The sequence below is a fragment of the Canis lupus genome, chromosome 13 (genome assembly GCF_011100685.1).
Source record: "Canis lupus familiaris isolate Mischka breed German Shepherd chromosome 13, alternate assembly UU_Cfam_GSD_1.0, whole genome shotgun sequence".
Classification (NCBI taxonomy): domain Eukaryota; kingdom Metazoa; phylum Chordata; class Mammalia; order Carnivora; family Canidae; genus Canis; species Canis lupus.
In genome coordinates, this window is record NC_049234.1 from 37,420,906 (window position 1) to 37,445,506 (window position 24,601).

At 65.7% G+C, this 24,601-nt stretch overlaps 3 protein-coding genes across 3 annotated transcripts; all 3 read right to left on the bottom strand.

The window, feature by feature from the left end:
- Window positions 1-256: 256 nt before the first annotated feature.
- SLURP1 (secreted LY6/PLAUR domain containing 1) lies at window positions 257-3,712 on the bottom strand. The gene is made up of 3 exons (XM_038555698.1): window positions 3,479-3,712; window positions 2,944-3,063; window positions 257-2,611 (listed from the first exon to the last, which is right to left on the bottom strand). Exons 1-3 carry the CDS (start codon window positions 3,537-3,539, stop codon window positions 2,451-2,453), a joined length of 342 nt encoding a protein of 113 aa, XP_038411626.1. The 5' UTR covers window positions 3,540-3,712; the 3' UTR covers window positions 257-2,450.
- A 3,520-nt stretch (window positions 3,713-7,232) lies between these two features.
- On the bottom strand, window positions 7,233-9,281 carry LYPD2 (LY6/PLAUR domain containing 2). The gene is made up of 3 exons (XM_038555099.1): window positions 9,109-9,281; window positions 7,919-8,038; window positions 7,233-7,501 (listed from the first exon to the last, which is right to left on the bottom strand). The coding sequence occupies exons 1-3, from the start codon at window positions 9,173-9,175 to the stop codon at window positions 7,296-7,298; spliced, it is 393 nt and encodes a 130-aa protein (XP_038411027.1). The 5' UTR covers window positions 9,176-9,281; the 3' UTR covers window positions 7,233-7,295.
- An 8,842-nt stretch (window positions 9,282-18,123) lies between these two features.
- On the bottom strand, window positions 18,124-23,897 carry LOC119864752 (ly-6/neurotoxin-like protein 1). The gene is made up of 4 exons (XM_038555699.1): window positions 23,753-23,897; window positions 22,650-22,848; window positions 22,346-22,447; window positions 18,124-22,145 (listed from the first exon to the last, which is right to left on the bottom strand). The coding sequence occupies exons 2-4, from the start codon at window positions 22,699-22,701 to the stop codon at window positions 21,949-21,951; spliced, it is 351 nt and encodes a 116-aa protein (XP_038411627.1). The 5' UTR covers window positions 22,702-22,848; window positions 23,753-23,897; the 3' UTR covers window positions 18,124-21,948.
- Between the last annotated feature and the right edge of the window lie 704 nt (window positions 23,898-24,601).

Genomic DNA, 24,601 nt, shown 5'->3' on the forward strand with positions numbered 1-24,601 from the left:
CTGGTCCCTTGGGGAAGCCGTGGGCCACTCCCTGCGGTGTCTTCCGGGGTGGGGCGCTGTCTGAGCTTCTGGGGATCCCGTGACCTCAGGGACCAGGAGGGCAGGGCACGACTTGCTCCTGTTTCACAGAATGTGGGCCCGGGGCCCTGATGCTCTCGTTCCCAGGCTGCGACGGCTGGTGCACGTTTGTGGTTTGGTCCCAGGATCCCCCAGAGGAGTTTGGGAGGTTAGGCCTCAGACTCTGGGCTTCCTGGGGTGAGGTGGGGGCGGCAGGTTGGCAGAGGTCAGTGGGCCTTAACGGGTGGAGGTGGGGTCCCCCAGGTCCCGTGCCGTAAGTCCCTCAAAGAGGGCAGGAGGTGGGGCCGGCACATAAGGCGGGTGAGGGGCGCTATGGGCCACGTCGTGCCCTGACCACCTGCTCCAAGGGCCTGGAAGAGAACCGGCAGTTGGATTCGAAGTGGGCACTGGGGAGGGAAGGCTGCGGCCTGGCTGAGGCCGAGGGAGGTCGGCTGAAGCTCAGCTCTTCCCACGTCCCGCCTGGCCCTTGGGCCCTGGGGCTGGCCAGGCTGGGCCTCGCACCCACCCTGGGCAGCGGTGCCTGGCCTACAGGGGTGCTTGGGTATCCGTGTGGAACGTCTGTGTCTGCCCGTCTAACAGGTGTACGTGCAGGTCCTGTGGGGCACATACGGGGGGTGGGGGAGCGTGGAGGTCACCCCAGGTGTCACACGGTGGGACTGGGGACAGGAAGCGGTGTGCACACAGTGGGTCTGGGTCCCAGCAGGTCCCTGCAGTGGTGGCGGCCAGCTGGCACCCTGGAGCAGGGCAGGGGCTGGGAGGCAGGGTCTGTGTTAGGAGGTGTTCAGGATGGTTGGGGGCATCTGGGCTGAACATCGTGTGTCCCAGGGGCACCGGGGTTTCTCTGTCAACTCAAGGGAGATGCCCCAGCCAGTGGGGACGGGAGGGGAGGCTGTCTCACTCGTTCTGTTTGGAGGAGCTCCAACCAGGGAGGAGGATCCTGACGAGGGCCCAGGGCTGGGCCGGGGGACAGAGGGCGTTGAGCAGCCTCAGCCATCCTGCCTGTGGAGCGGATCACCCTTGGTGGGCATCTCCCCTCCTGTGTTCTCTGTGACCCCACAGACAATTCCTGGATCCCAAGGCCACAAGTGCCCCCAGCTGTGTGAGCAGCTCCTGTCCCCGCTGTGGGTACGCCAGGGCCAGCCGTCCCAAGGCCTCCTCCGTGGCGTCCCCAGCTCCCGAGGAGACAGCGGGATGTGCAGGGCTGGCAGGCGTTCTCAGGCCTGCAGACGTCAGGGGCTTTCCTTGGGCTCAGGCCGCTCGGCTGCGTTGGTGGCCGCCCGAGCTCACGGGCTCTGGGCAGGGGCACCCTCTGTCAGCTGTGCGGCCCCAGCCCAAGGAAAGCTGCCGGACCCCAGATTTGGAGGCCTGGGCCCAGGGCCCCGTCTCACCACGGGGAGTGGGCAAGTGGATGCTGGAGCTCTTGGCTGCAGAAGCTCTGGGGAAGGCTGGCCAAGATGCAGAACCTGGAAGTTGCCCGGCCCAGAGGGCACCAGTGGGAATCGGGGCCTGGGGAGGGGTGGCGGCCAGCTGGGGCCAAGCAGGCTCCGAGGCTGCCAGTGCGCCGGGCGTAGCTCCCGCCCCACCTCCCCCCAGGGCTGCCGAGCCAGGTCAGGGCCGGGGGCGGGGGGGGATGGTGGGCAGCTTGCAGGGGAAACAGGGTCCGAGGTCTGGCCCCTCCGTCCCCACCCCGGGTGCCGCATGTCCAGTGTGGTGCAGGGCCCGGCACTGGCCCTTGGTGTCTGGGCCAAGCTGGCATGTCCTTAGCGCCTCCTACACCCCATCTCTTCTCACTTTGGCTGTCCCCAGGGCCAAGGACTCAGTGGGCCCTGGTCAGGGGAGGTGAGTGAGGCCAGGTGTGTGGGTGACACCTGACCCAGACGCAGCCCACCCCGTGCCCCCTCCAGGAGACCATGTGCTGTGCTCCCAGCCCCCACCCCCCGCCCCAGGGCGGACATACGCACCCTTCACTCCTGCTTCCCTCCTACCTGGGGGGCGGGAGTGGGGGCAGATTTCCCTTGGGCTCAGGAGCTGGTCCTGCTCTGAGGTGCCCTGGGACTGGTTTCCACGAAGGCCAGCCCAGGATGCATTTCGCACCCGAAGCCACCGCTCCCCCTTCCATGAAATGAGTCCAAACAGCCCGAGTGCCCAGAGTGGCCCGACTCAGCCCAGTGCTCCTGCAGCCAGGCTCCATGGGCTCTCGGCACCCAGGAAGGAACGGGGTCGCCTGTGCCTTGGCTTGCTTTATTCTCTGCCAGGGTGGGAGCCAGAGAGTGCCCCCTGCAAGGCTCTCACCCTTTGGGTCCCATGATTAACCTGAGGCTCGGGAAGCTCACGGAAGTGGGTAGAGGTGACCTCCGCTGGTGCCAGGACCTTCAGGGAAGGTGGCCAAGGAGCCTGCTGGCCTGCACTGAATTGCACAGGTCATGGAAGCAGCAGAAGACGAGGTGGGCGGCCCCAATACTGTCGGGGTCGGTGGCTATGCAGGAGCTGGAGCAGGACCGGGTCACCATGGGGCTCTGGTGGAACGGGTACTCTGCCGGCCGTGGGCAGGTGTCAGGGCCTGCTCCTCTACTCCCCGGGCCTGCCCAGCTGCCCCGACCTCCATGCACTTGATCTGATCCTTCCTGACCCCTCCAGTGATACCCTGTGACCCCCAAACTAATGGCCGGGCCTGGGAAGTTGTCCGTGCTCCCTCCAGGCCCCTGTTGGGGCCCGCGGTGTAGCCTGGGGGCAGGAGCCCAGGGTTCTGCGGCACAGAGCCCGTCTGTGGGCCTTCCACCGCAGCCCCCTGCACCTCCAGGCCTGAGGACCACGTGGGGAAGGTGACTGCAGTGGACCCCCCAGACCGCTGTGGGCCAGACTCACCTGACTCAATCTGCAGCAGCGTGGTCTTGCAGGCCGTGTCCTCTGGCTTGCAGACAGAGATGTTCTTGCATAAGGAAACAGGTGTGGGCAGCTCACAGGTAAAGCATCTGAAGGCCTCACCTGGGCAGGGATGGGCAAACTCATCACCTAGCCTTGAGAGCCCTCTCGGAGGCTAGAGCAGAGGCCGTAGGGTCTCGCCCCTGGGCATACCCCCAGTGCCCACCTGGCCCGTCTCCCCTCCCACCCCTGCCTGGGGAGGTAGCCCGCCTTGCTGAGGCCCTTCAGGCCCAGGGCTCTGACCAGTGGACCTGGACACTGCGTTCCTCTCTGAGCCTTGGTCTCCCTGCCTAGACAATGGGGCCTGGGAACCTGTCCCGGGTGAAGGCTCTAGGGCCCAGAAAGCCCATTGAGGCCAAGGGAAATGAGCTCAGTAGGGGCTGAAGGAGGCCTTCTGCCCAAGCCCCTGAAGGGCCCCCTCCCGAGTGAGGCCTTGAGACGGGTCCCTCGCCAGCCACACCACCGCCTGGCCACTCACCAGTGCGCAAGCTGGCGGCTGCAAGGAGCAGCAGCAGGAGTGCAGCCCCGCACCGGGCCATCTGCTGTGCTCGGAAGCTGGGAGAGGCAGTGCCGGGGCCACCCTCTGGGCACTTATACCCTCCCCTCTGCGGCGCAAGCCAGGGTGGTGGCGGAAGTGGCTGTGAGTCAGCAGGGTGGCACAGGGCAGAATGGGAGGCAGCGGGCGGGATGGTGGGCAGGCAGGCCGCCTCACTCACAGACCCTCAGGCAGTGGGACCCCTCGTGGCTCCAGCCCACCTGGTGGTGGCCCACATGGACACCGCACAGGCACTGAGCTCCCTTCGGCAGGCCCTAGTCTGGACTTGGTGTATCTCAAACCCAGCCAGGGCCAAGACCGGTGTCCTTCACACCTGGATGTCCTGCCCTGACACAGGTGCCCACCCGAGCACAGGCCCGGAGGTGGGGAGTCAGGCCAGGTGCGGAGGAGGGGGAGTGTCTGCTGAGGCAAGGGGATGGTGTCATGTGGGGTGGGGTGGGAGCCCAGGCTCCTCTCGGGATGATGGGTGTGAGGCTCCAGGCAGGCCCCACAATCACTGCCAGCCCCTTCCCTACAAATGACCTTTAGACCAAGCCTGAGCTTCCAGGTTTTAGGCCCCAGACAACAGGATCCTGCCCACCCCGTCTCCCGGCCTGATAGCCTTCTCTGACTTTGTTCACTGCCCACATCCCACCGCAGGCTTTCCCGTGCCCACACCTCTGCGTCTCAGTGGGCACCGTCTCTACTCTCCCATCCTAGCCTCAAGTCTTCCCCATGCTATATGGCCCAGTCCAGGTGCCCCTCATCCAGAGGTCATCCTGGTGTTCCAGACTCTGTTTCCTCTGTCCTCTGAGGGCCTAATGGGTGGCTGGGAGGGTGGATGATAGATGGATGGGTGGGTGAGTGGATGGACGGGTAGATGGGTGGATGGATGAGTAGATGGATGGATGGGTAGATGATGGATGGAGGGTGGGTGGGTGAGTAGATGGATAGTTGGGTGGGTGGATGGGTGAGTGAGTAGATGGATGGGTGGGTAGATGATGGATGGATGGATGGGTGAGTACATGGATGGGTGGATGGATGGTGGAGGGATGGGTGGGTGGGTGAGCAGATGGATGGATGGGTGGGTTGGTGAATGGGTGAGTAGATGGATGGGTAGACGGGTGGATGGATGAGAAGATGGGTGGATGGTTGGATGGATGGGTGAATAGATGGATGGGTGGGCAGGTGGGTGAGTGGGTGATATTTGAGGGAGTGGATGGGTAGAGGGCAGAGTGAATGGCTGGAGAGTACATGAATGGAGGGAGGAAAGATGGGGGGAGATGGTAGATGAGTAGACGGAAGAGCAAGTGGATGGGTAGGTGGCAGATGAAGGAATGCGAGCGTGCTGCCGGCTGGGTGTGTGGAGGGGGTGGTGGGCCCCGCTGCAAGGTATGGAGTCAGACCCCAATCTCCAGGCAGGATGACATGCTGGGAGGAGGTTGGGCTGGCACTCCAGAGGCCTGGGTTTTGGTCTTGGCTTTGCCACTGGCTCTGCGTGCGGCCTTGGGGTGACTCCCTTGCCCCTCCAGACTGCATTCCTGTCTGTAGGATGGGACTGGGAACCTAGGGCAGTTTCGAGGGCAGACGTGACCTGGTCCTGTGGACTGAGGAAACAAAGGGAGGGCGTTGCTTGCAAAGGACGAGACGGCAGTTGCTGCAGCTCCGACAACTGGGCCTCACACGGCAGGTGCAGGCACAGACAGCACCGGGGCGGCCCCTCCCCGGGGCCGGGTCCACAATCGCGCCCAGGATGTTGCAAGAGGAGCCAGGGAGTGTCTAGTGTGGAGTCTGATGGATCCAGTGGGTCCTGGCCCCGCCTGACCTCCTGCGTGGCCAGTGTGCTCATGAGCCCTTGACCCCCTTTCTTCCACCTATCAGCCAGGCAGAGCGGCCTCAGCGCCTGAGGGCAGCCGTAAAGACGAGGGGGGCGTGGACCTGGGACGGGCGTAGGCAGGAGGGCGAGAGACCCCACAGGCTGCTGGGGCTGCCTGGAAGGGCCCTGCTCTGGCTTTGGAGGGGAGGGAAGGCCAGGTGGGAGCGGCGGCCGGGAGGGGGGCACACAGCTTCCCGTGTTTGCCTGGAGGGCCGTGTGTGTGCGTGTACGTGCACGTGTGTGTGTGTGTGTGTGTGTGTGTGTGTGTGTGGATTGTGTGTGTCTCAGACCAGGCTGTGGGGCTCAAGTGGCCCCGCCACTCTCCTTGCCTTTGTGGGAGACACAAGAAACGCCAGGGGAGAGGCGTGATGAGTTACTGGACGGTGCCTCCCCTGTGACAGTCAGAGCTCAGGGCCACAACCCCAAACGCAGGCGCGCTGACAGCACTTGGCCGAGCCCAGCCTCCCGAGCTCCCTGCCAGTCCTGGAGACTGCGCGAGGGGCTCTGGGGCACATGGTGGCCATGCTGTGTGGCCAGTCTGTGCTGGACACATGGGGGGCCCACTGGGCAATGGGGTTCTGTCCCCCAGGAGCTGGCTCAGGACCACAGAGCCCCTGAGACTGAAGGTCTTGCCACAGGAGGCAGAGGTGTGGGGTTCCTGGGGTCCCAGGGAGAGGGGTCCTTCTGGCCACTGGTCTCTGTCAGAGGCATGGGGTGTCTCCTGGGCCAGGAAAGTGCTGCATCGGGTCCAGGCTGCTGCCCTCCCCATCCCGGAGCAGGAAGTCCCGGGAGGAGGGTGAGGGCTGGTGGCGAGGGCTCTCTGGACTCAGGGCGGAGGCCGGCGGGAGCACCCTGGTGAGCTAGAAGGAGCTGTGCCCCCTCCCAGGACTGGGCCAGGAGAAGGTGCTGGAGCAGGAGGCCAGAGACGAGGGGCAGGCCCCAGGGTGACTGAAAGCTCTGGCCTCTCCTCCCCTCTCGCCTCCCTCAGGTTGTCCTGGGGAGGAGCCAGCGCTGGGTGGGAGCACTGGGGGGGTCCGTCCCTCCTCAAGTGCCGAGCCCTCGCTGTGTTTCCAGGACCACGTGTGTGAGCGTGTGTGCGTGTGAGTGCTGAGGCCCAACCTGGATGCCGGCAAGGGGTCCTCTGGGACGAGAGGCCTGCGGGGCAGGTGACTCCCAGGAAGATGAGCCGGAGGATGTGTGCCCAGGGCCAAGGTAGAGTGAAGGTCCCCTCTGCACTGGAGCCTGGCTGCCCAGGGCACCAGGGAGTGGGCTCGGTGGGCCTGGAGAAGGCAGGCGGTGGAGGTGCCACCCAACATAAGGGGACATGTCACTAGGGGCCGGGAGAGTGGGCAGGGGGCCTTCATGGAGCAACCCCAGACCCAGACCACTCTCAGTGCACTGGACCTTCCTTCCACCCGGCTGGGCCTGTCTCTTCTCCCAATCAGTCACCGAGAAGCCACCATGTGTGACCTGGGCCTGGCAGGTGGGGTGCTGCCCCCGCCTGTGGGAACCCACTCTCTGCCCCCACAGGGCCCAGGGAGCAGAGCCCTGCCCGCTTTGATGGCCTAGTGACCATCCCTGCTTAGCACATCTTGGGACACGGGGAGGAAGCAGACGAGGGCGGCCATGTGGGTGACAAGAGGGCCCCAGAGAGACCCCAGAGGCCAGGAGGGGCTGAGAAGGGTCCCTAGGGGGACACGGGACTGACAAAGCCAGACGGGGCCCGAGGGGGACACGAGGCTGACAGAGCCAGACGCGCAGCTGGAGGCCCCCCACCCTGGGTCCCAGCAGCAGAGCTGCCCGAAAGGAGATTCAGGAGGCCAGGTGCAGGGACAAGGCTTCTTCAGGGGCGCTCGGGCGGCTGCCCAGGCTGGCGGGGGTGCGCTACAGGCCGAGGCTCCAGAGCAGGAGGGGCGCCAGCGCCAAGGCCAGGCTGCGGCGGCCGTCCAGGCCGGGAGCCCCGTCCAGGTTGCAGAGCTCCGTGTTGCAGCAGGACACGGGCCGGGTCTGGCCGATGCTGTCCACGTCCGAGGGCACACACTTGCTGGCGCAGGACTTGGTCACCGTGGAGTCCCCCAGGAAGGGGTACACTGTGGGCCATGTTGGGGGCCTGGTCAGCTCGGCCCTCGGGCCCCCGCGCCCTGCCCCGTGACCCCCAGGGCGGGTCAGCACTGCCTCTCAGGCTGTCCGTGACCCGTCCCCCCTTCCTCTTTTCTCCCGCCACCGTGGGCTGAGTGCCGCCTCTGCTCTGAGGATACAGGGACTTGCACAGGGGGTCCTGGCTGGATAAGGCAAGCCCTTTCCAGGTGACCCCCAGGCAAGGCGAGGATTCCTTTCCATTAAAGGAAAGAAGGGAGGAGGGAAGGAGGCCTAATTGCTTGGACCAAAAACCCTTTAGCAAATGGCTAAGGCGGTGGTTGCCTGCTGCGCATCGCTGGCCTGGGGTGACTGTCCTGGAGGCAGCTCCGCCCTGGGACCCCAGCCCCGCCCACCCAGCACCCGCTGACCTGTCTCCAGGGAGTAGAGGGTGGTCTTGCACATGGTCTCGTTGGTACCGCAGGTGGTGATGGTGGCACAGCTGGACACAGCAGTAGGCTCATGACAGGTGTAGCATCGTAGGGCCACCACTGGGTAAGGAGGGACGGAGGATGCATCAGGCCGACCCTGCCCCTCCCCACACCCTCTGTCCTGGAGGCCCGGGTTTGAGGGGGACAGTGCCATCCAGGTTCTGGTTGCCCACCAACCCAGCCCCTGGGAGGACTTGGGAGGTCTGAGCTGCAGTCCATAGAGACAGAGGGTGCCCCTGATGGGCTCGGCCTGCGGGGCCCGGGTGGGGAGGGGACCGCTCTGGAAGCATCGAGAAGGTGCCTGCAGGGCGCCAGCCAGCCCTGCAGGGTCAGGAAGGGTCAGGGTGGCCTCGGTGTGGCCGGACAGCCCCTCAGGTCCTGACCAGCAAAGAAGAGCACCCAGAGGGCTGCAGTGTGCATCGGGCACAGATGAGAAGGTGTGTGGGGTACAGGGCAGGCCGGCCCAGGGCTCCCAAGGTGCCAGCTTCCACAGGCGGGCAGAGCCACAGCCCAGGGCCCCAGGCAGGGTGGGGTGCGGGCCAGCAGGGGTGGGGCTCCGGGGAGCGTTTCTCTTCCCCACCCCACCCCATGGGAGCCCGGGGGGCCTGGCTGGCTCGTGCTGATCCACGCATGGAGGCCACAGGCTCCTCTGCCCCTCTGTGTGTCCCTGTGTCCCTCGAGTTGACCTCAGCTTCCCTCCGGCGGGGTCCCGCTCTGCCCAGCTCCCCTTCTGGTTGGGCTGGGGCCCCGAGGGGCAGGGGCGTCTCCCCCAGTTGCTTTCTCAGACCCTCCGGCAGCCCCCATTGGCAGAGCCTCCGGTCTCCCCAAGACACCCCCGAGGCCGGAGCCGGGGGGCAGGGTGGTGACCATGCCCTCTCCAGCTGACGGCCCTGCCCGTGCCCGTGGCCCCAGGGACTTGCTCCCAGGGCTCCCCAGCCGGCCCCCCTCCCCGGGCTGGTGCTGCCCACCCAGCCCACCCAGCCCGCCCCAGGCCTCTCCCTCAGCGCGGGGCTCGGCACGGGGCTCAGCACAGGGCTGGGCCCTTCCCTCCTGATCAGCCCGCTCCCCGCCCCGCCTCTCCTGGGTCTCCCCGCTTCCCCTCCGCCACCCCTCTGCCCAGCGCCCCTCACCACGCTCTCCACGCTCGCCCCAGGTGGCCAGCAGCAGCACCAGTAGCACCAGCCGAGTCCCCATCATGGTCGGGTCCTCACACCGCACCTCTGCACGCTCACCTCTGGCCTGCCTGCGGGCCAGCGGACACCCAGTGCAGCCACCCAACCGGTCAGCCAGGCGGATTAGTGGGATTGGGTTTCCTGTGGGTGGCAGAGATGTGGAGGCCCGCCCCTCCCGCCCTCTGACGCCCTCCCGCCTCCACTGGGCGCCCCGTTCCTCTGTGGGGACTCCTCTGCCCTCCTTGTCCCTTCCCATCACTCTCCCTCCCTCCCAGAGCCCGGGTCCCTCCTCGGCCCCGAGGGCCCCCCTCTGTGGTTTGGAGGTCCTCACTGCCCTCTGTGACTCCCTTTCCTGGGCTCCCCACCGTCTCCTTCCTCCTCCACCCCTACCCCCCACCCTGGTTCCTGCCTCTGCCCCGCACCCTTCCCGCTTGGGTCCTCATGCCTATCTCCAGGGCAGAGTCTGGGTCCGGTGGTTATGGGTTTGAATGCTACCAGGGTGCCCTGATGCCCCCCCGCCCAGCTCCTCTGAGACAGTGTCATGGGGCACAGTGACATGGGGGCAGATTTCTGCCCGGACAACCAGCCAAAGTGAACTCAGAGGCTTAAGGGGACAAGGACAGGAGAAGTGCTGGGTCAACAGAAAAGTGCTACACGGAGGGCGGGGGAGGGGAGAGGGCAGGGTCGCTGTGGGGATGCTAATCCCCGTGTCCCCAGTGTCCTCTCCCACTGTCAGGCAGGGAGGTGGCAGGAAGGTCCTTGTCCAAGGCCCAGACAGGATGGAAGTGGGGCTCCAGCCACTCCCCTACCCACACGTGTGCACATGCTTACACACACACGTGTGCCCCCCCCCCCCAGAGTGCCTGCACTTCAGCCTCCCAGGACGTGCTCCATCTGTGACTCTCACACCCTCCACCGAGCCCGCGGCTGCCAGGGTGAGCCCTGGGGTGGGGAGGGTTGTTGGCAGGTCCCAGGGCCTCTTGCCGGGCAGTCAAGGCCACGGCGCCCGGCCTCGCGGGGGCCATACTGCAACCCCACCCAGCCCCTCCGTCTTTTCCCAGTGGGTCCAAATCTGACTCCTCCTAGACTTTGCTCCTGCTCTTCCTGTCCCCAGGGATGCCCATCCCTCCCCGGCCCTCCCCTGCCCACTCCCGCCCTCCTGTGGTTGAAGTTCTCTGTCTGGGGACCTGACCCCGACCCCCATCCCGTGACCTCCATGTGGGAGCTGGAAGGGCCCTGGGGAGGGCCGAGGGCGTGGCGCGTGGTTCCCCGTGTCACCTCCCCGTGTCACCCAGCGTGCATCAGCCACCTCTCCCGCGGGACAGTGCTTTCCTCACTACGCCACGAACAGCTATCCCGCGGACACAGGGTCAGATGCTCCTAGCAGCCGGCTGGCTTGGCCAGGGCACGAGCTCGGGCTGGGCAACAAGCAACCGGGCTTGTCCGATTTTACGCCCACTGAGCCACGGGCTGCGGGCGGGCCGGGAGCTGGGAGCGGCTAACAGGATCCGACACCCGCCACACACGCCCCGGCGTCCCCCTCGGCCAGCCCGCCGCCTTCGCTGCAGCCCAGGCCCGCCGACGCCTCGTCCGCAGACCAGGCCCCACCTGTGCTTCGGGAACACACCCCGGGCCGCTCTGGCAGTTTCGGCCCCATCCCTGGGGAGCCAGTGAAACTCCCCAGGTGGCACCTGTCTACTGAGGGCCGGTGGGAATGTGGCTCAGTCAGTCTGCGTGGGCTAAGACCCCTCCACGCTGAGAGGCCTCCAGCCGCCCCTCAGTTCTACTAGGGGCCTCCAGGGCTCAGGGTGTGACCAGGGTCAGGGCTCAGAGAGTGACTGGGGTCAGGGCTCAGGGTGTGACCGGGATCGGGGCTCAGAGTGTGACCAGGGTGAGGGCTCCTGTGCTCCCGCTCCATCTGCAGGCTAGGGTCCTCCTCCGCTGCTTGTGGTGGCCTCTTCTGAGCGGTGTCCTCAGACCCCAGGAAGGCAGGGCGCATGCTCCAGCAGGCCCCCAGTCGCCCGTTGCCCCCAGAGGCATCCAGCAGAGTAGAGTGACGGTTCCTAAGCAGGTGTTTCCTCCACTGTGACAGCAGCGTATGGTGTGACGTTCTCCCCAAGGCAGGCCCGAATGCCTTCTAGCTGGACCCCTCCTGAGGGACCCCCAGGTGGATGTACACAGGGACCCCCAGTGTTCGGGCACCTGTGTATTAGCAGGCATCAGGCTGCTCCCTGTGTCGTGCCGGAATCTTCCAGTGGGACGAGCGCTGGGAGGCACATAGCCGGGACCCCCGGGAACCCCCGTTGAACCCGCGGCGCCACAGGCTCCTTGTCCCGGCTCGGGGCTTCTCCTCCCCGCTCTCCACCACGCTTGACCCTCCGGCAGGTTTGCAGGAAGGCAAAGCTGACAAATGACTCCCATTCGTTGCAGGAACTTTGTGAAAGACGCAATCACTCTTCGATGAAAACCATTAGACAGCTGTTCACGCCTCAAGGCCCACAACTGGGGCCTCAGAGGCCAAACCGCGATCTCAGGGCGCTGCGTCTCCCCCATGAGCCGCCCCCCATGCACCTGGTCCTCAAGCCTAAGCAGGGGAGGCGCAGGCCCCGAGTAGCCGACACTCACTCCCGTCCACAGGTGTGTGGTGACATTTCGGGGGCGGCATCAACAAAGTTCTTGGGGCATCTTAGAGTTTGGCGCAGGCTTCGGACTCGCCTGCAGGGCAGCACCACCCCACACCCCACACCCCACACCCCACACCCCACACCCCACACCGGCGCGGGGGCTGCTTCCCGCCTGTCGCCACCCCCTTCTCTGCTCCTCTTTGGGATTCTCTAGTGGGGAAGGGGTCATCTTTTTTTCACACGTGTGGCAGGCATTTCCAACCCTGTCTTCTGTGTTTCCGTTTTGTGTATTGTACTTTTTCATGTATTTCTTAGATTTTTTTGTGAGGTCATGAATCTTTCTCAGTGTGGATTATCAATCTTGTTTTTCTTTTTTTTCTCATTGTTTTTTTCTTGTTAGTTTTTAGCCAGCTTTATTGGATGGCCCTCACATTCCGCACAATTCACCCCCTGGAAGTGTTTCCCGCAGGTTCGGGCAACCATCCCCTGGGGCCCAGCGAGAAGCCCCTGCCCCCGGGCCCCCCCTGCGCAGCAGCACCCCCCCCCAGCTGCCCTGGCCCGTCGTAGGCCCCCCGCCCCCCAGATTCGGCCTCCTGCGCTCTGCATCGCCTGCTACTCCCACACTCAGAGCCAGGGACGGACGCGCCTCAGAGCCGGGGACGCACCGCGGGGACTGTTGTGTCCCTCCGAGCGCTGCCCTTTGCCGCCCTTTGCGCTCCTCGCACGTTGTTGCCACCAGGCCCCGTGGCAGCGTGTTCACGGAGAGGTTTTTGTGCGAACACATGTTCCCCTGTCGTGGGTATGCGCCTGCGGGTGGGAGGGCTGGGTGACTAGATTTTCTGTGACAAGCTGTCATTTTAACAATTTTTTTAAGTCTTTTTGTTTTTTTAAAGATCTTATCTATTTATTCATGAGAGACCCAGAGAGAGAGGCCGAGACACAGGCAGAGGGAGAAGCAGGCTCCACACAGGGAGCCCATCGTGGGACTCGATCCCAGGATCCCGGGGTCACGCCCTGGGCTGAAGGCAGGCGCTCAACTGCTGAACCACCCGGGTGCCCCCCCCGGCCTTTTTTTTTTTTTTTTTTTTTTTTTACGTTTAAATCTCTGATTCAACTGGAATGGGAGAGAAGGCCCCGAGCCAGCCTGGTTTTCTCCTGGGGTGGTCAGCTACCCACCTCCCGAGTCGTGCTTCCCCCGCTGCCCCTCTGCGCCGCGTTAGCGCCTGCACAGAGCTGTTCTGCGGTTGGGGTTGTCCGAGTCTCTCCCATGCACCCTGAGCCCCGCCACCCGGAGGCCCTCCTTGTGCCCCTGTGTGGGGCTGCTCTCTGCTGGGATGCTCCCCACCACCGCCCCTGGGGGGCTGCACCACCACACTGGCTTTTCCACTGGCTTCCATGAGAGCGGCTGGGGAAAGGGAAAGGGCTGGGGGGTGGGCCTGGGAGTCACTGGGGAGGTCTTGGTCCACTTGACAGCTGGAGGCTGGCTGGAGCCATGCTTCAAAGATCCCAGGTGGGTGCGTGCGCATGCACCTGTGGGTGGGTGGGGGCAGAGCCGCCTCCAGCCTCACCCACCCACCTGCCCGCTCTGTTCCCTCCATGCTCCCTCCCACTCCACGAGGGCCCCTCCTGCTTCCTCTGACCCGCCCAGGGCCACCTGTAGGTGTTCCGCCCTCCTGCTCTGTGCGGGTGCAGCTCTGAGCTCTGCAGGTGGGGGGAGCCGCGGGGGGGGGTGGAAGCGGCGGTCAGTCGGTCAGTCGGTGTTGCAGAGGCTGAACTGGCAGCAGACGATGGACACGTGGGGGCCAAGGCCCAAGGTAGAGATGTCGGGGCAGCCACTGTAGCAGGATTTGGTCACCAGAGGCATGTCAATGACGCTGAAGGGGACTCCTGGGGTGGACAGAAGATAAACTGCAGGCTCTCTGAGGCTCTGAGCTGCCCGTGCCCCCTGCCCCTTGCCACCAAGCCCAGAGGCAGTCCCCAGAGTGGGTGTAACTGACCCCCTCCCTTGGGTCCTTTCCTGAGCTGCGGCAGGTGGATGCTACCCCCACCCTGTTCCTGACTAGCTGGGAGCCTGGATCAGCTCTGCACCCTCTGGGCCTGGGTCTCTTCTACTGGGCAAGGAGGGGACGGCTGGCCCACCCCGCACATGCCCTACTCACGGGTGGCGATGCTGACGCAGTAGTTGGAGCCCCAGGGGCATGTGGACGGACGGAGGCACCCTCCGAAGCCCTTGCACTGGTGACAGCTCAAGGCTCGGGCTGCAGCCACAGGTGGAGGGACGGGTGGATGGACACACAGACAGGGACACAGGTGTGAGCAACGCCCACCTAACAGTCCCTTCTATCCCCACCCGGTGCCCCCTGTCATCCTCAGGACCTTAGCCCCTCGTCCTAGGGTGCCCAACCCCTCAAGATCTCCCAGATGGGGGGTGGGGGAGATGACCAGGGCCACAGCTGGGTTGGCTGCAGCTGGAGGCAGCTCTTCTGATGAGGACAGCACTGGGCTGGGGGGCAGGATGGGGTCTTCCCGGGCTCGCTGTGTGACTCCCCCACCGCCCCCCCGCCGGCAGTGGACGAGCAGCAGAGGGAGTGGAGGGTTGGGGGAAGTTTGGGATGGGAGAAGCAGGCGAGGGCTCCCCAGGACATGGCCTCGCCCACACGTCTGCGGGTCTGAACAGGACCCCTGAGCCCCTCAGGCACCTTGTTTCCGGTGGCTGAGGTGGTGGGGCCTCACGGCCTCCGTGGGGAGTGGGAGGCAAGGGTGACAGAAGCGCTGGGCAATAAAAGGGACAGGAGGAGGCTGGCACGGCCCCGTGTGTTCTTTGAGGATGGCCCTGAGGCTTTTGAAACCCCAAGTTCATTTCATAAGCGTCTGGCACACCTGCCCGTTGACCCGCCTGGCTCTCGGTCGCCTGTCCCCTCTCGCCACCCATGCTTCTCGCCTTGAACTTCCTGCCTCCCTCCCTGCCTCTCCTGTGCTTCCTGCACCCGAGCTGTGTGCCGTCTGAGTGCGGCGTCGCCCTGCTCTGGCCTCATGCACCTGCGGGCACCAGCACGCACGCAGCCCAAGGGCCGGGGGAGCCGCTGGCCCGCGCCACGCACACCCGCCGAGTGCAGGCTCCGAGCCTCAGGACGCTTGTGCCGCAGTCCAGGCCGTGTGCTCACGCCCCGGCCACGCCCCAGTCAGTCCTCTGGGCCTCTGCTGGGCTGCCCCAGCCCCGCCGTCACCGCCCCAGGGCAGCACACTTTCAGACCCGGGTCCTTTGGCCACAATGATGAACCACACCCTTTAACCAGGCTGTAGTGTGCACGGCGCACGTGTGCACACACACACATACACACGCCCGGGCAGGGCTATCTGCACCCTCCTGGCTGGCCCTGAGCCCTCTGCTCACCCCTGGGGCTGTGAGTGGCCTCCTCCCTGAGCCACAGAGCAGGCGATGGAGACGGGAAGTCTCCATGGTGGGAGTGCCGCCGGCCATCAGCCAGCCCCACAGAGCCATCCGAGACCCCACGCGTGTCCAGGAGAGGTGACAGCTCAGGTCACAAAGCCCATGGAAGCTGCCTGAAGCCACCCTCACGTCTAACCTGACGACCGTGTGGTAAGCTGCATGTGCCACCTCATGGACAGACAGGGAATGTCACCTGGAAGGCAGGGTGTCTGTGGCCCTGAGACTTAGCAGGGCCTCCCGCTCTCCTCTGCTCGGCCTCCCAAATGCCTTCCTGCTTTGCCCATACTGTTCCTTCTGCCTTCCAGGCAAAACAGACCCCAGCTCAAATGCCCCCTCCTGGATTTCCAGGCAGAGTTGATGACTCCTCCTTGGACGTGCCCACCACGAGCTGCTGGCACCTCTGGCCCTAGCCTGGCGACAATGTCACAAGATCACACCCCACCTGATCTTGCTCAGGGCTCCCTCCCTACCCCCACTGCCTCTGATGTGAAGGACATGGGTGGGGTGTTTCACCCCCTCTTCTGTGCCCCCAGAGCATCCTCCTCTGTACCCAGTGGGGCTCAGGAGAGCTTTGTGGAAGGGAGGAAGGGAGGGAGGGAGGGAGGGAGGGAGGGAGGGAGAAAGGAAGGAAGGAAGGGAGGGAGGGAGGGAGGAGTGAGTCAGGTGGAAGGGCTGCAGGTGCAGCTGACCTGGCTCGTGTCCTATCCTGGTTCATGGAGCAGCAGGCGGACACCTCCCGCTCTGGACCCCGTTTGTTCCCTCTAAAGCAGGGCTGGCATGTGTGCTGGGGGACAGTGTGCTTCCCATGGGTAGCAGGGAGAGGACACAGGCAGCACCGTGGCATGGGGGGAGGGGGCTCCTGTGATCCACTGAGGGGAGGGGAGCCAGGGGAGGGAGGAGGGGCCTGTGGGGGCCACTCCCAGATGCCACCCAACCCCTGTGACCTAGCCCTGGTGGTGACAGAGGCTCTCCCCACCCTGGTCTATCCACACTGATGGCCCCGGGGCCCTGAGCCTCCCAGACCTTCCCCACCAGACAGAGCCTGCACAGAGCGTTCCTGCAGGGAGAGAGCGGCGGGTCCCGGACGCTGCCAGGTGCAGCCCTGTGCCCATGCCCGGGGCCGCCCAGACACTCTCTGTTGATCTCATTCAGGGCCACTGGCCGTGAGGAGCCGACCCAGATGGGGAGACAGAGGCCTTGCCAGGTGAGGGCAGGAGGAGTGGGCTGGTTGCGGTTGGATCGAGGGCCCAGCTGGTTTGGTTCGGGCCTCTGGGGGGGTGGGTGGAGATACCATCCCACCTCGTGTGTGGCAGGAAGATGATGCGGCCACGAGTGGGCAGTCCCATTCGAGGGAGATGCCCCCGAGCAGCCCTTAGGCAGGCATCGGGTCCAAGGGGCCTGGAGCAGCACCAGATGGGGCCAGTGATAGCGGACGTGGGTGCAGCCGAGTATGGAGGTGGCCAGAGTGGGGAGCTGGCCCCACGAGGGAGCCTGAGCACGGGAGGAGAGACCCGGGCCCCAGCCGGAGGAGAGTTCGGAGGCCCCAGAAGGGGGTGCAGGCCCTGGGAAGCTGGAAGGGAGCCCCACTCTCAGTGTGGGGCTGTGGGGGAGGTGGGGGGAGAAAGGCATCAAGCTCGGGGTAGCGCTTGCAGGACGAGGACAGCCTCGAGGGCTCGGCTGAGGGGCCTGCGGGTCCCAGAAGGGGGTCGGGGGAGAACTCCTGAATGCTCCAGAAGCAGACGGCGGGGAGGGCCCAGCGCCCCTGGAAAGGGGGTGGAGGAGCAGGACTTGGGTGCCCCTGAGGTGGTGGCTGAGGTCAGGGAGGGCTTAGAGCTGGGGAGGAGGTGGCCCCTGGACTCACCCGGCTCCAGGCTCAAGGCAGGCCGCCAGCAAGAGCCCGAGGAGCAGCCGCATGGTGTCCTGGGGAGAGGCTGGTCCCGGGCCCCCGCTGCCATCTTATACCTGCTGTCCCCGCCGCACCCGCTCCGTGTGACTCAGTGGCTGCTGACTCAGCCGAGAAGCTGGCCGGGCCGCCCAGCGCCCAGGCCTGAGGACAGGCCCGGTGTACCGCACAGACCTCTTTCCTTGCCCATCAAGGGCGATCCCAGCTTGTAGGTGGGGACCACGGAAGAGCGCCTGGCACGGGGCAGACCCTCGGCGCACAGCCTCTGGTTTCTCCTGGGCTGAACCGGAGGTCTTCCCGCTGGCCGTGCCAGTGATGCTCAGGGCCCCTGGGAACCTTCAGCAGCGCTGCCTCCTGCGGGCTAGAAGACCAGCCCCCCTCTGAGAGCCAGAGCATGCGCGTCCTCAGCTGTCCTGCCCATCAGATGGGGCCAGTGGGCAGCAGACAGGTATCTGAGGTCCCATGATGGGTGAGAGCCCAAAAGGGCACACCTGGGAGCAGAAGCCAGCCATTCGGGCCAAAAGCTGCAGGCCTGGGGCACCACAGGGGCCAAGCAGTGGCTGTCCCGGGGCGTTGGCTCTGTCAGCCGCTCTATCTGGTGGGCTCCTTAGGGCCGGGGGCCGGGTAGACTCAGACCTTGCTCCCGGATGGGGAGCCAGGGTGAGGAGCCTGAGAGCCAGAGGTGGTAGGGGGGTTCCTGGGTGCCGCCTCCCTCCCCCAGCCCCCACCAGCCTTCTCTGCTCAGAGGGGGCAGCTGGGTGACTGGGTGGCCAGCCGCTTTCCCTGGACCCACGGATCCTCCTGCCTGTCCTGCTCGCTCCCCTCCCATGGGTCATCCCCGTTGCCCTGTGCAAGCCCCGGCTCCGGCTCCGAGGGCGACTGGATGAGCTGGAGTCTGGGACCCACGCAGCCGGCATGACCAGCTGCACCAGACCGGAAGGGGGGACCTGAGGTCAGGCCCCGCTGGCTGGTGAAGACAGAGAGAAGGGCAGACATGTGTCCTCATCTGTTTATTCACACTGGAGATACTGAAGTGCATAGTGTGAACAGAGAAGGAGGCCCAGGCCCAAAGGCAGAGTCTCATGCGGGTCAGGGTCAGGGTCAGGGTCAGGGGTTGGCATTAGCTGCCTGCAGGGGCATGGCCCTGGAAGTGTCCAGAGCTCGCAGTGGCAGGAAGGGAGGAGGGACCACCCATGGATCTGAGGCCTCCTGTGTGCTGGGCCCTGGGCTGGGCACTTACACCCCCAGCTTCGTCCATCCCCCCGAGGCCTCGGCTTGGTGGGCATCATGCCCATTTTATGAATGAGCCAGCCCAGAGCTGTAGGACCCAACAGAACTCAAGAGGTCTAGAAGCATGAATGAGTTACATGTTTATCAAACAAGTCAGCAGCTGCGGAGGGAGATGGGGCGGTTGGTCGACCCCCCCTCCCCGCCCGCCCACCACCAGCGCACCTTCCTGATGCCTTCTGTATGCAGCGGGGCCAGGCCGCACACAGGTCTGGAGGGTGCCTTTGGCTGCAGATGCCCACCCTGTGTCCCCAGGGTGGGCGCCTGCTGCCCCCGCTCCCCAGCTGTGCTCCCAGGGTGCCCACAGGAAGCAGCACAGCAGAGACACCCAGGCTGCTTCCAGACTCGAGATTTGGACGCCACGGAGAGCTTTAAAGAGCCCGAGCATCGATTCACATGGACGGGACACTCATTTCTGTTGGGGGGACCCCCACAGTGGAAATGCCCACTGTCTCGCTGGCAGCTGGAGACACGGGCCTGGTGCCCCTGTGCCCCCCCTCTGCAACCCCAGCTTGCGGGACGCAGACGCGGGGCTGGACGCCTGCCTCTGGGCCTCACGGTGTCTCAAATCTCTGCTTCTACTTTTCCCCTTCTAGAGCTTTCCTGACCCTCAGCTCTTATCATTATCTCACAGGCCAAAATAGTTCTAAGTTTATAACCTGCTCCCTTCCCTGTCCCAGGCTCTGGGACGCAGCCTCCCAGCAGATGGGAGAAGACTGCACAGCGGGGGCAGGGTGGGGGGTGTCGGGCAGCCACGCCAGCGCCCCGTGCCTCAGCCTCCTCACCTGTAATGCCTTCTACCTCGCAGGGTGGTCGTGGAGTGCTTACAGCCACAGCACAGGGCAGCCGGACAGTCAGTTCCCATGGTCGCTGTGCTTGTCCCCACCGGCACTGCCCTTCCAGGTCAGCGTCACATGCGTCCCACCAGGGGCCGGGGCCCCCGTATTGGTCGAGGACCTCCTGAGGGCTCCGGGCTGGGTTCTGAGGACAGCCCAGCCAGCCAGAGCCCGGCCTGTGGCGGTGGGGTGGACGGCACGGTCCTGCGGGCCTGGTGCAATGCGGTGGGTGTTGGGCTTGGACCAGGTCACAGTGGACAGAGGGGCACAGAAGGCAGGTGTAAGAAGCAACCCCATACGGCGGCAAGCCCAGCTCCCTGGATCCCTGCTCTCAGTGACCCCAGAGCCCACGGGTGCCCAGGCAGGGCTCTAACGTCATCAGCCACTGAGGGGAGGGAGGACCGATCCTGTGCTCCTCCCGGCCGTGGCCTAGGATGCCTGCTGACCCAGGACAAAGGTCTTACACAAGCACTTTAACAACCGATTCCAAGCCTCTCCCACTGAGTCAGGTCAAGGGCGGCTAGGGCTGGAGGACTCTGTCTACCCTTTCTTCCAGCCGGCATCCGCAGGTAGAGGCCTGCGCTGGCCCTCCAGGCAGCCTTGTGGGGAGCTTGGTCTTCCTGAGACCAACCCTTCCTGGGGGGTGTCCCGCAGGACCTGTGGGAGCTCAGAGTTGGAGTCTGGCTTGCTGCCCGCCTCCCCCAGGGAAGGGCTCATACCGGATCGGGCCTCAGGAGGAGGCACCCAGGTGTCCTGTGGGGACTGAGCCCTTGACCGGACACTCTGTGGGGTGCAGCTCCTTTCCCGCCCAGGATGAGAAACTCATCTTCCCCGACCTTCTGGGAGGTCCAACCAGGTCTGCCCGAGGTCACCTGCTGAGGCTCCCCCAGGCTCTCCCACGATATCCTAATCCCTTGGGTTCTGGAAGCACTGGGTGAAGCTCTCAAGGCGGGATCTCCAGCACAGTCTCCCTTGACGAGGCCACGCTTGGGGGCCAAGAGCCTCTGCATTCCAGGGACGATGCCACCACACAGGCATTTGCCACAATCCTGCCCACTTAGGTCCAGACAGCCTGAAGGTGCTCCTGGGCCCCTCCCCGGACCCTCGGGCTGGGGACACTGGGCAGCTAAGGCCTCAGGCAGGCCCTGTGTGACCTGGGGCACCATGTGGCATGCAGTCTGGCCTCAGTGGGAGGAGGACCGGCGTTTCCTGGGCCACCCTGATCCAGCATGGTCTGTGCTGGGCAGACTCTTATCTCTGAAACCAGGCCAGGGGTGGGGTTCACCTAGGCTTATACCCTTTAAATAATGCCAATTCTTGGGCCTTTGAAGGTCCCAATACCCCACTAGGTTGGGGACACTTGCAGACCACTCCTCGGATCAGAGAGGAAGCTCTCCAGCCCCGGTGGGCCTCTCTCTCTCCTCAAGCACAGTTGGAGGGTAGAGGGTTCCCTGGAGACCCGCAGGCTGATGGGCTCAGGCTTTGGGGCCCAGGCCAGTTCAGCCAGCACTCACTGAGCGGGGCCTGCAGGCCAGAGCGGAGGGAGGCCAGCCGGAAGCCGCTGTGGGCAGTGCTTATTGGGATGGGGGTTGCAGAGGAAATCCTGGGGTGCGTGTCCAGAGGGAGCCTGGTCATCTGCATTGCATCCCAGAGTCGGCCTCTCCCAGCATCTCTCCGACTCCTCTCCTTCCTCCCAGGATCCTCCCCGCACCCCCCCACCCCGACCTCCGCCCTCCATCCTCCGCCCTCCACCCTCCCCCGCTGATTCGGGTGCTCACACTCTCAGGCACCTGCTGTGGCTCACTCCCCTCCACTAAGGGCCAGGCCAGGGCTGAAGATCAGGCTGTTCTGGTCCCACCCAGCTCCCTTCTCTCCCTGCCAAAAATAGCCCTGGGGTCAGCTCTCATGCTCCACCAAATATAGCCATCTGGCCTGCCTGCCCTGCCCCCAAGTGCCTGCCAGCCTCAGGCAGGGTGCAGAGGGGGGAAGGTCAGGGATTGGGCAGAGCAAGAAGGGAAGAGCCTCTTGCCAGGCTCCTGGGGCTGGGGGCCTCAGGGGCTCTTTAGGATGAGCCACCCCCACCCCTCACCCAGGCCTTCCTGGCACTCCCACCTGGATGGCTGACAGGGACGAAGCGTGGCCCTCTATGCCACGCCTACCCTGGGCAGCTCCTGGTCTGTCAGAATCACAGGGACAGACCTCCTGGGGCCCCAGAAAGCCCTTCTTCCCAAGACTGCCCCCCACCCACCCTGGGTCCCTGCTTTCCCCAGCGCCTCCACACACTTACTAGGCAGACTAGGCAGACTGGGGCAGACCCCCAGAGCTGCCAGGAGGGTGGGCCAAGTCTCCCTTCCCATCAGTGTTCCTCAGCCAACTGAGGACCCCAACTAAGCGGCACACTTCTCCAGATGCCCTCATCCTCATGTAGAGGAGGGGCGAGCTCTCCCACCAAGACCAGACACTTTTGGAAGGTCCCACGTCAACCTTTGGAAAATGGAAGGTGGTGGTCTGGGAGCGAGGCCCAGGATGGTGGTGGACACTCGAGTCCCTCCAGTAGGCAGTTCTGGATGGTGGCTGGAGCGGTTGCGGGGGGTGGTCTCTGGGAGCACAGAAGGTGGGGGCAGGGTGAAAGGGTGAAAGGGTAGGGCTGGGCTTCTCAGAACTTGTCCTTGCGTGGGTCCTGGTGGGGGCAGGGCTTCAGAGCAGACCCCAGAGGGTAGCCAGGAGTATGGGGGCCAGGGCCAGGGTTCCGGGGATGGCGAGGCCAGCGCCGTTACAGAGGTCGTACTGGCAGCAGGAGGTGGTAGAGGCGTGCTTGGAGTAACCATCGTACACGGTCTCGAAGCAGCTGGGCACGCAGGACTTGCTCACCTTCATCCTGGTCGGGGTGTAGTCTGCACAGCGGGGGTGGGCCAGGACTCAGGTTGGCCAACCCTGGCACACAGGCCTTTAGGGCAGCCAAGTGCTCCCAGGTGCTCCCCCAAGAGACTCCTAGGGCAAGCGGGGGCCTCCCTGCTCAGTCTCCCACCCTCCAGGGCTGGGGAAGAGCAGCCCCTCATGCTCCCAGGGACCGCTGGGGCACCGGCCGACTCACAAGTGCGCGTGGTCATGCAGTAGGTGACCATGGCCGGGCAGTGGACGGGGTTGAAGCAGTTCTCTCCGTTGTAGGCGCACACGTGGCAGTCCAGAGCCTGGGCTGGGGGCCAGGGGACGGGGTGGGAGCTGGATGGGGGTCCCAGAACCGGGAGGGGCCCCTCCTCCAGCCCATCAGACCATAGGTCCCATCACCTTCCCCAGAGCAGAAGAGCTGGAGGGACAGGGGATTAGGAGATCTGGCTTCTCTCCCCTCCTACCCCCCAACATGGGGCCGCCTGTTCTCTGTTCTCCATCCGCCTTACCCAGCGGGAGGCCCACCAGGGCCACCAGGAACAGGGTTAGCAGGGGCCCCATGGCTGGAGCTGAGAGTGGGCGTGGTGAGGTGAAGAGCCGTTGGTCCTGGATTCAACTCCGGCTGGGGCAGGGCCCAGGGGCGGGGGCGGGGTGTCTGACAACCCCCTCCCCTCCCAGAGCTCCTGCTGTACTGGAGGCACTGCAGCCCTGCACAGAGGTGGACAAAAGGCAGCTGGTCACCACAGAGACTGAGGGACCCAAGGGGACCTGGGCAGGGGAGCTGGTGGGCAGGAGAGCCTCCCAACTCAGCCTGGGTGTCCAGTTTCCTGAAGGAGGGGACACAAAAAGAGAAGGGAGCAGGGTGGGGGACATTCCAAGACGAGAGACTGGTATCTACAAGCCCAGGAGGCCTGTGGTGCAGACTGAAGGGGGGGGGGACTCATGCAGGGGCCTGTGGGAGCCTGACACACTGCACCCCCACCTGGGGCCCTGAGTGAGGGACTGGCCCTGGGGCTAGGTCTCTCTCACTGCTTCCCCTTCCCTTGGCTCCCGGGGTATCCCTGAGTGGGTCCCCCACTTCGGCTACTTTCGGGGTCCGGGGGCGCCGCTCGCTCTCCCAGGAAGCCGCCCGGGGCGCAGCCTTCCTAGGGCCGCAGCCGCAGCTCTGGGCAGGCGGCGGGGGAAGTGCGCTCTGAGCGCATTCCGGGGGCACTTGGGCACGGCCCCCGCACAGCTCCCCGGCTCGGCCTCGGTGAGGGGGTCGGGACCGAGCCCAATGTCCGGCCGGAGGCTGGGGGAATCTGGACCACCACTGCCCTCGGGCCCGCGGGGATGCTCGGGGGCGGCGGGGGTGGGGCCGCAGCGTCCCCACCAGGGGAACTAATTAGACTCGCCCTTCCCCGGAACATCAAGCCGCCTCATCCCCCCCACCCCCACTCAACTTCAGGATCTAACAGGCCTGAGTGAGGCCAGGCCTGCGGCTCCGGCGCCTCCCGCCCCCTCCCGCACAGCCCCACCCCAAAGACTGCGGTCCCAGCACAGGGGGAAGGTTTCGGGGTGACCTTAACTGTGACCTTCAGCACGCTGAACCTCCGCTGCTCCCGGGACTCACCGCGGCCGCTCGCCGACCCCTGGGTCTGACGGCGCGATCGTCCGGGGGCCCCGCGGAGACCACGCCGCGATAACCCTCTGCGGCCTCCGCGGCCAGGAGCCCGCAGCCCTGCGGGAGCCGCTGCGGAGGCCCCGCCCCGGCCCGCCCCGGCCCGCCCCCGCCCGGCTTTGGACCCGCCCTCGCCCCGCCCCAAGCCCGCCCCTGGGCGCAGCCCCACCCCCGCCGCTTCCAGGCTCACGCCCCTCCCTCTATTTAACCTCGGTCCCGCCCAGTCTCCGCCCCTCCCGTCTCCGCCCCTTCCCCAGCCCCGCAGTCTCAGCCCCGACTCCGCCCCCTTCCCAGCCCCGCCCCCTCGCAGCCCCGACTCCGCCCCCTTCCCCAGCCCCGCAGTCGCAGCCCGACTCCCCCCTTCCCCAGCCCTGCCCCCTCTCACCCCCGACTCCGCCCCCTTCCCAGCCCCGCCCCCTCGCGGCCTCGGCTCCGCCCCTTCCCAGCCCCGCAGTCTCAGCCCCGACTCCGCCCCTTCCCCAGCCCCGCAGTCTCAGCCCCGACTCCGCCCCTTCCCAGCCCCGCCCCTCGCAGCCCCGGCTCCGCCCCTTCCCAGCCCCGCCCCTCGCAGCCCCGGCTCCGCCCCTTCCCAGCCCCGCCCCCTCGCAGCCCCGGCCCCGCCCCCTCCCAGCCCCGCCCCCTCCCAGCCCCGGCTCCGCCCCTTCCCAGCCCCGCCCCCTCGCAGCCCCGCCTCCGCCCCTTCCCCAGCCCCGCAGTCTCAGCCCCGACTCCGCCCCTTCCCAGCCCCGCCCCTCGCAGCCCCGACTCCGCCCCCTCGCAGCCCCGCCCCCTCGCAGCCCC

Coding starts and splice junctions, on each gene's coding strand:
- SLURP1 (XM_038555698.1), bottom strand. CDS start 3,539: ATGGCCCGGTGCGGGGCTGCACTCCTGCTGCTGCTCCTTGCAGCCGCC. Junction 3,064..3,478: donor AGCCGCCAGCTTGCGCACTG/GTGAGTGGCCAG, acceptor ATCCCTGCCCAG/GTGAGGCCTTCAGATGCTTT. Junction 2,612..2,943: donor GCTGCTGCAGATTGAGTCAG/GTGAGTCTGGCC, acceptor CACGGCCGGCAG/AGTACCCGTTCCACCAGAGC.
- LYPD2 (XM_038555099.1), bottom strand. CDS start 9,175: ATGATGGGGACTCGGCTGGTGCTACTGGTGCTGCTGCTGGCCACCTGG. Junction 8,039..9,108: donor GGGCGAGCGTGGAGAGCGTG/GTGAGGGGCGCT, acceptor CTCCTTACCCAG/TGGTGGCCCTACGATGCTAC. Junction 7,502..7,918: donor CCTCTACTCCCTGGAGACAG/GTCAGCGGGTGC, acceptor CATGGCCCACAG/TGTACCCCTTCCTGGGGGAC.
- LOC119864752 (XM_038555699.1), bottom strand. CDS start 22,701: ATGGGGCCCCTGCTAACCCTGTTCCTGGTGGCCCTGGTGGGCCTCCCG. Junction 22,448..22,649: donor CCTGGTGGGCCTCCCGCTGG/GTAAGGCGGATG, acceptor CCTGGCCCCCAG/CCCAGGCTCTGGACTGCCAC. Junction 22,146..22,345: donor CTGCATGACCACGCGCACTT/GTGAGTCGGCCG, acceptor CCCGCTGTGCAG/ACTACACCCCGACCAGGATG.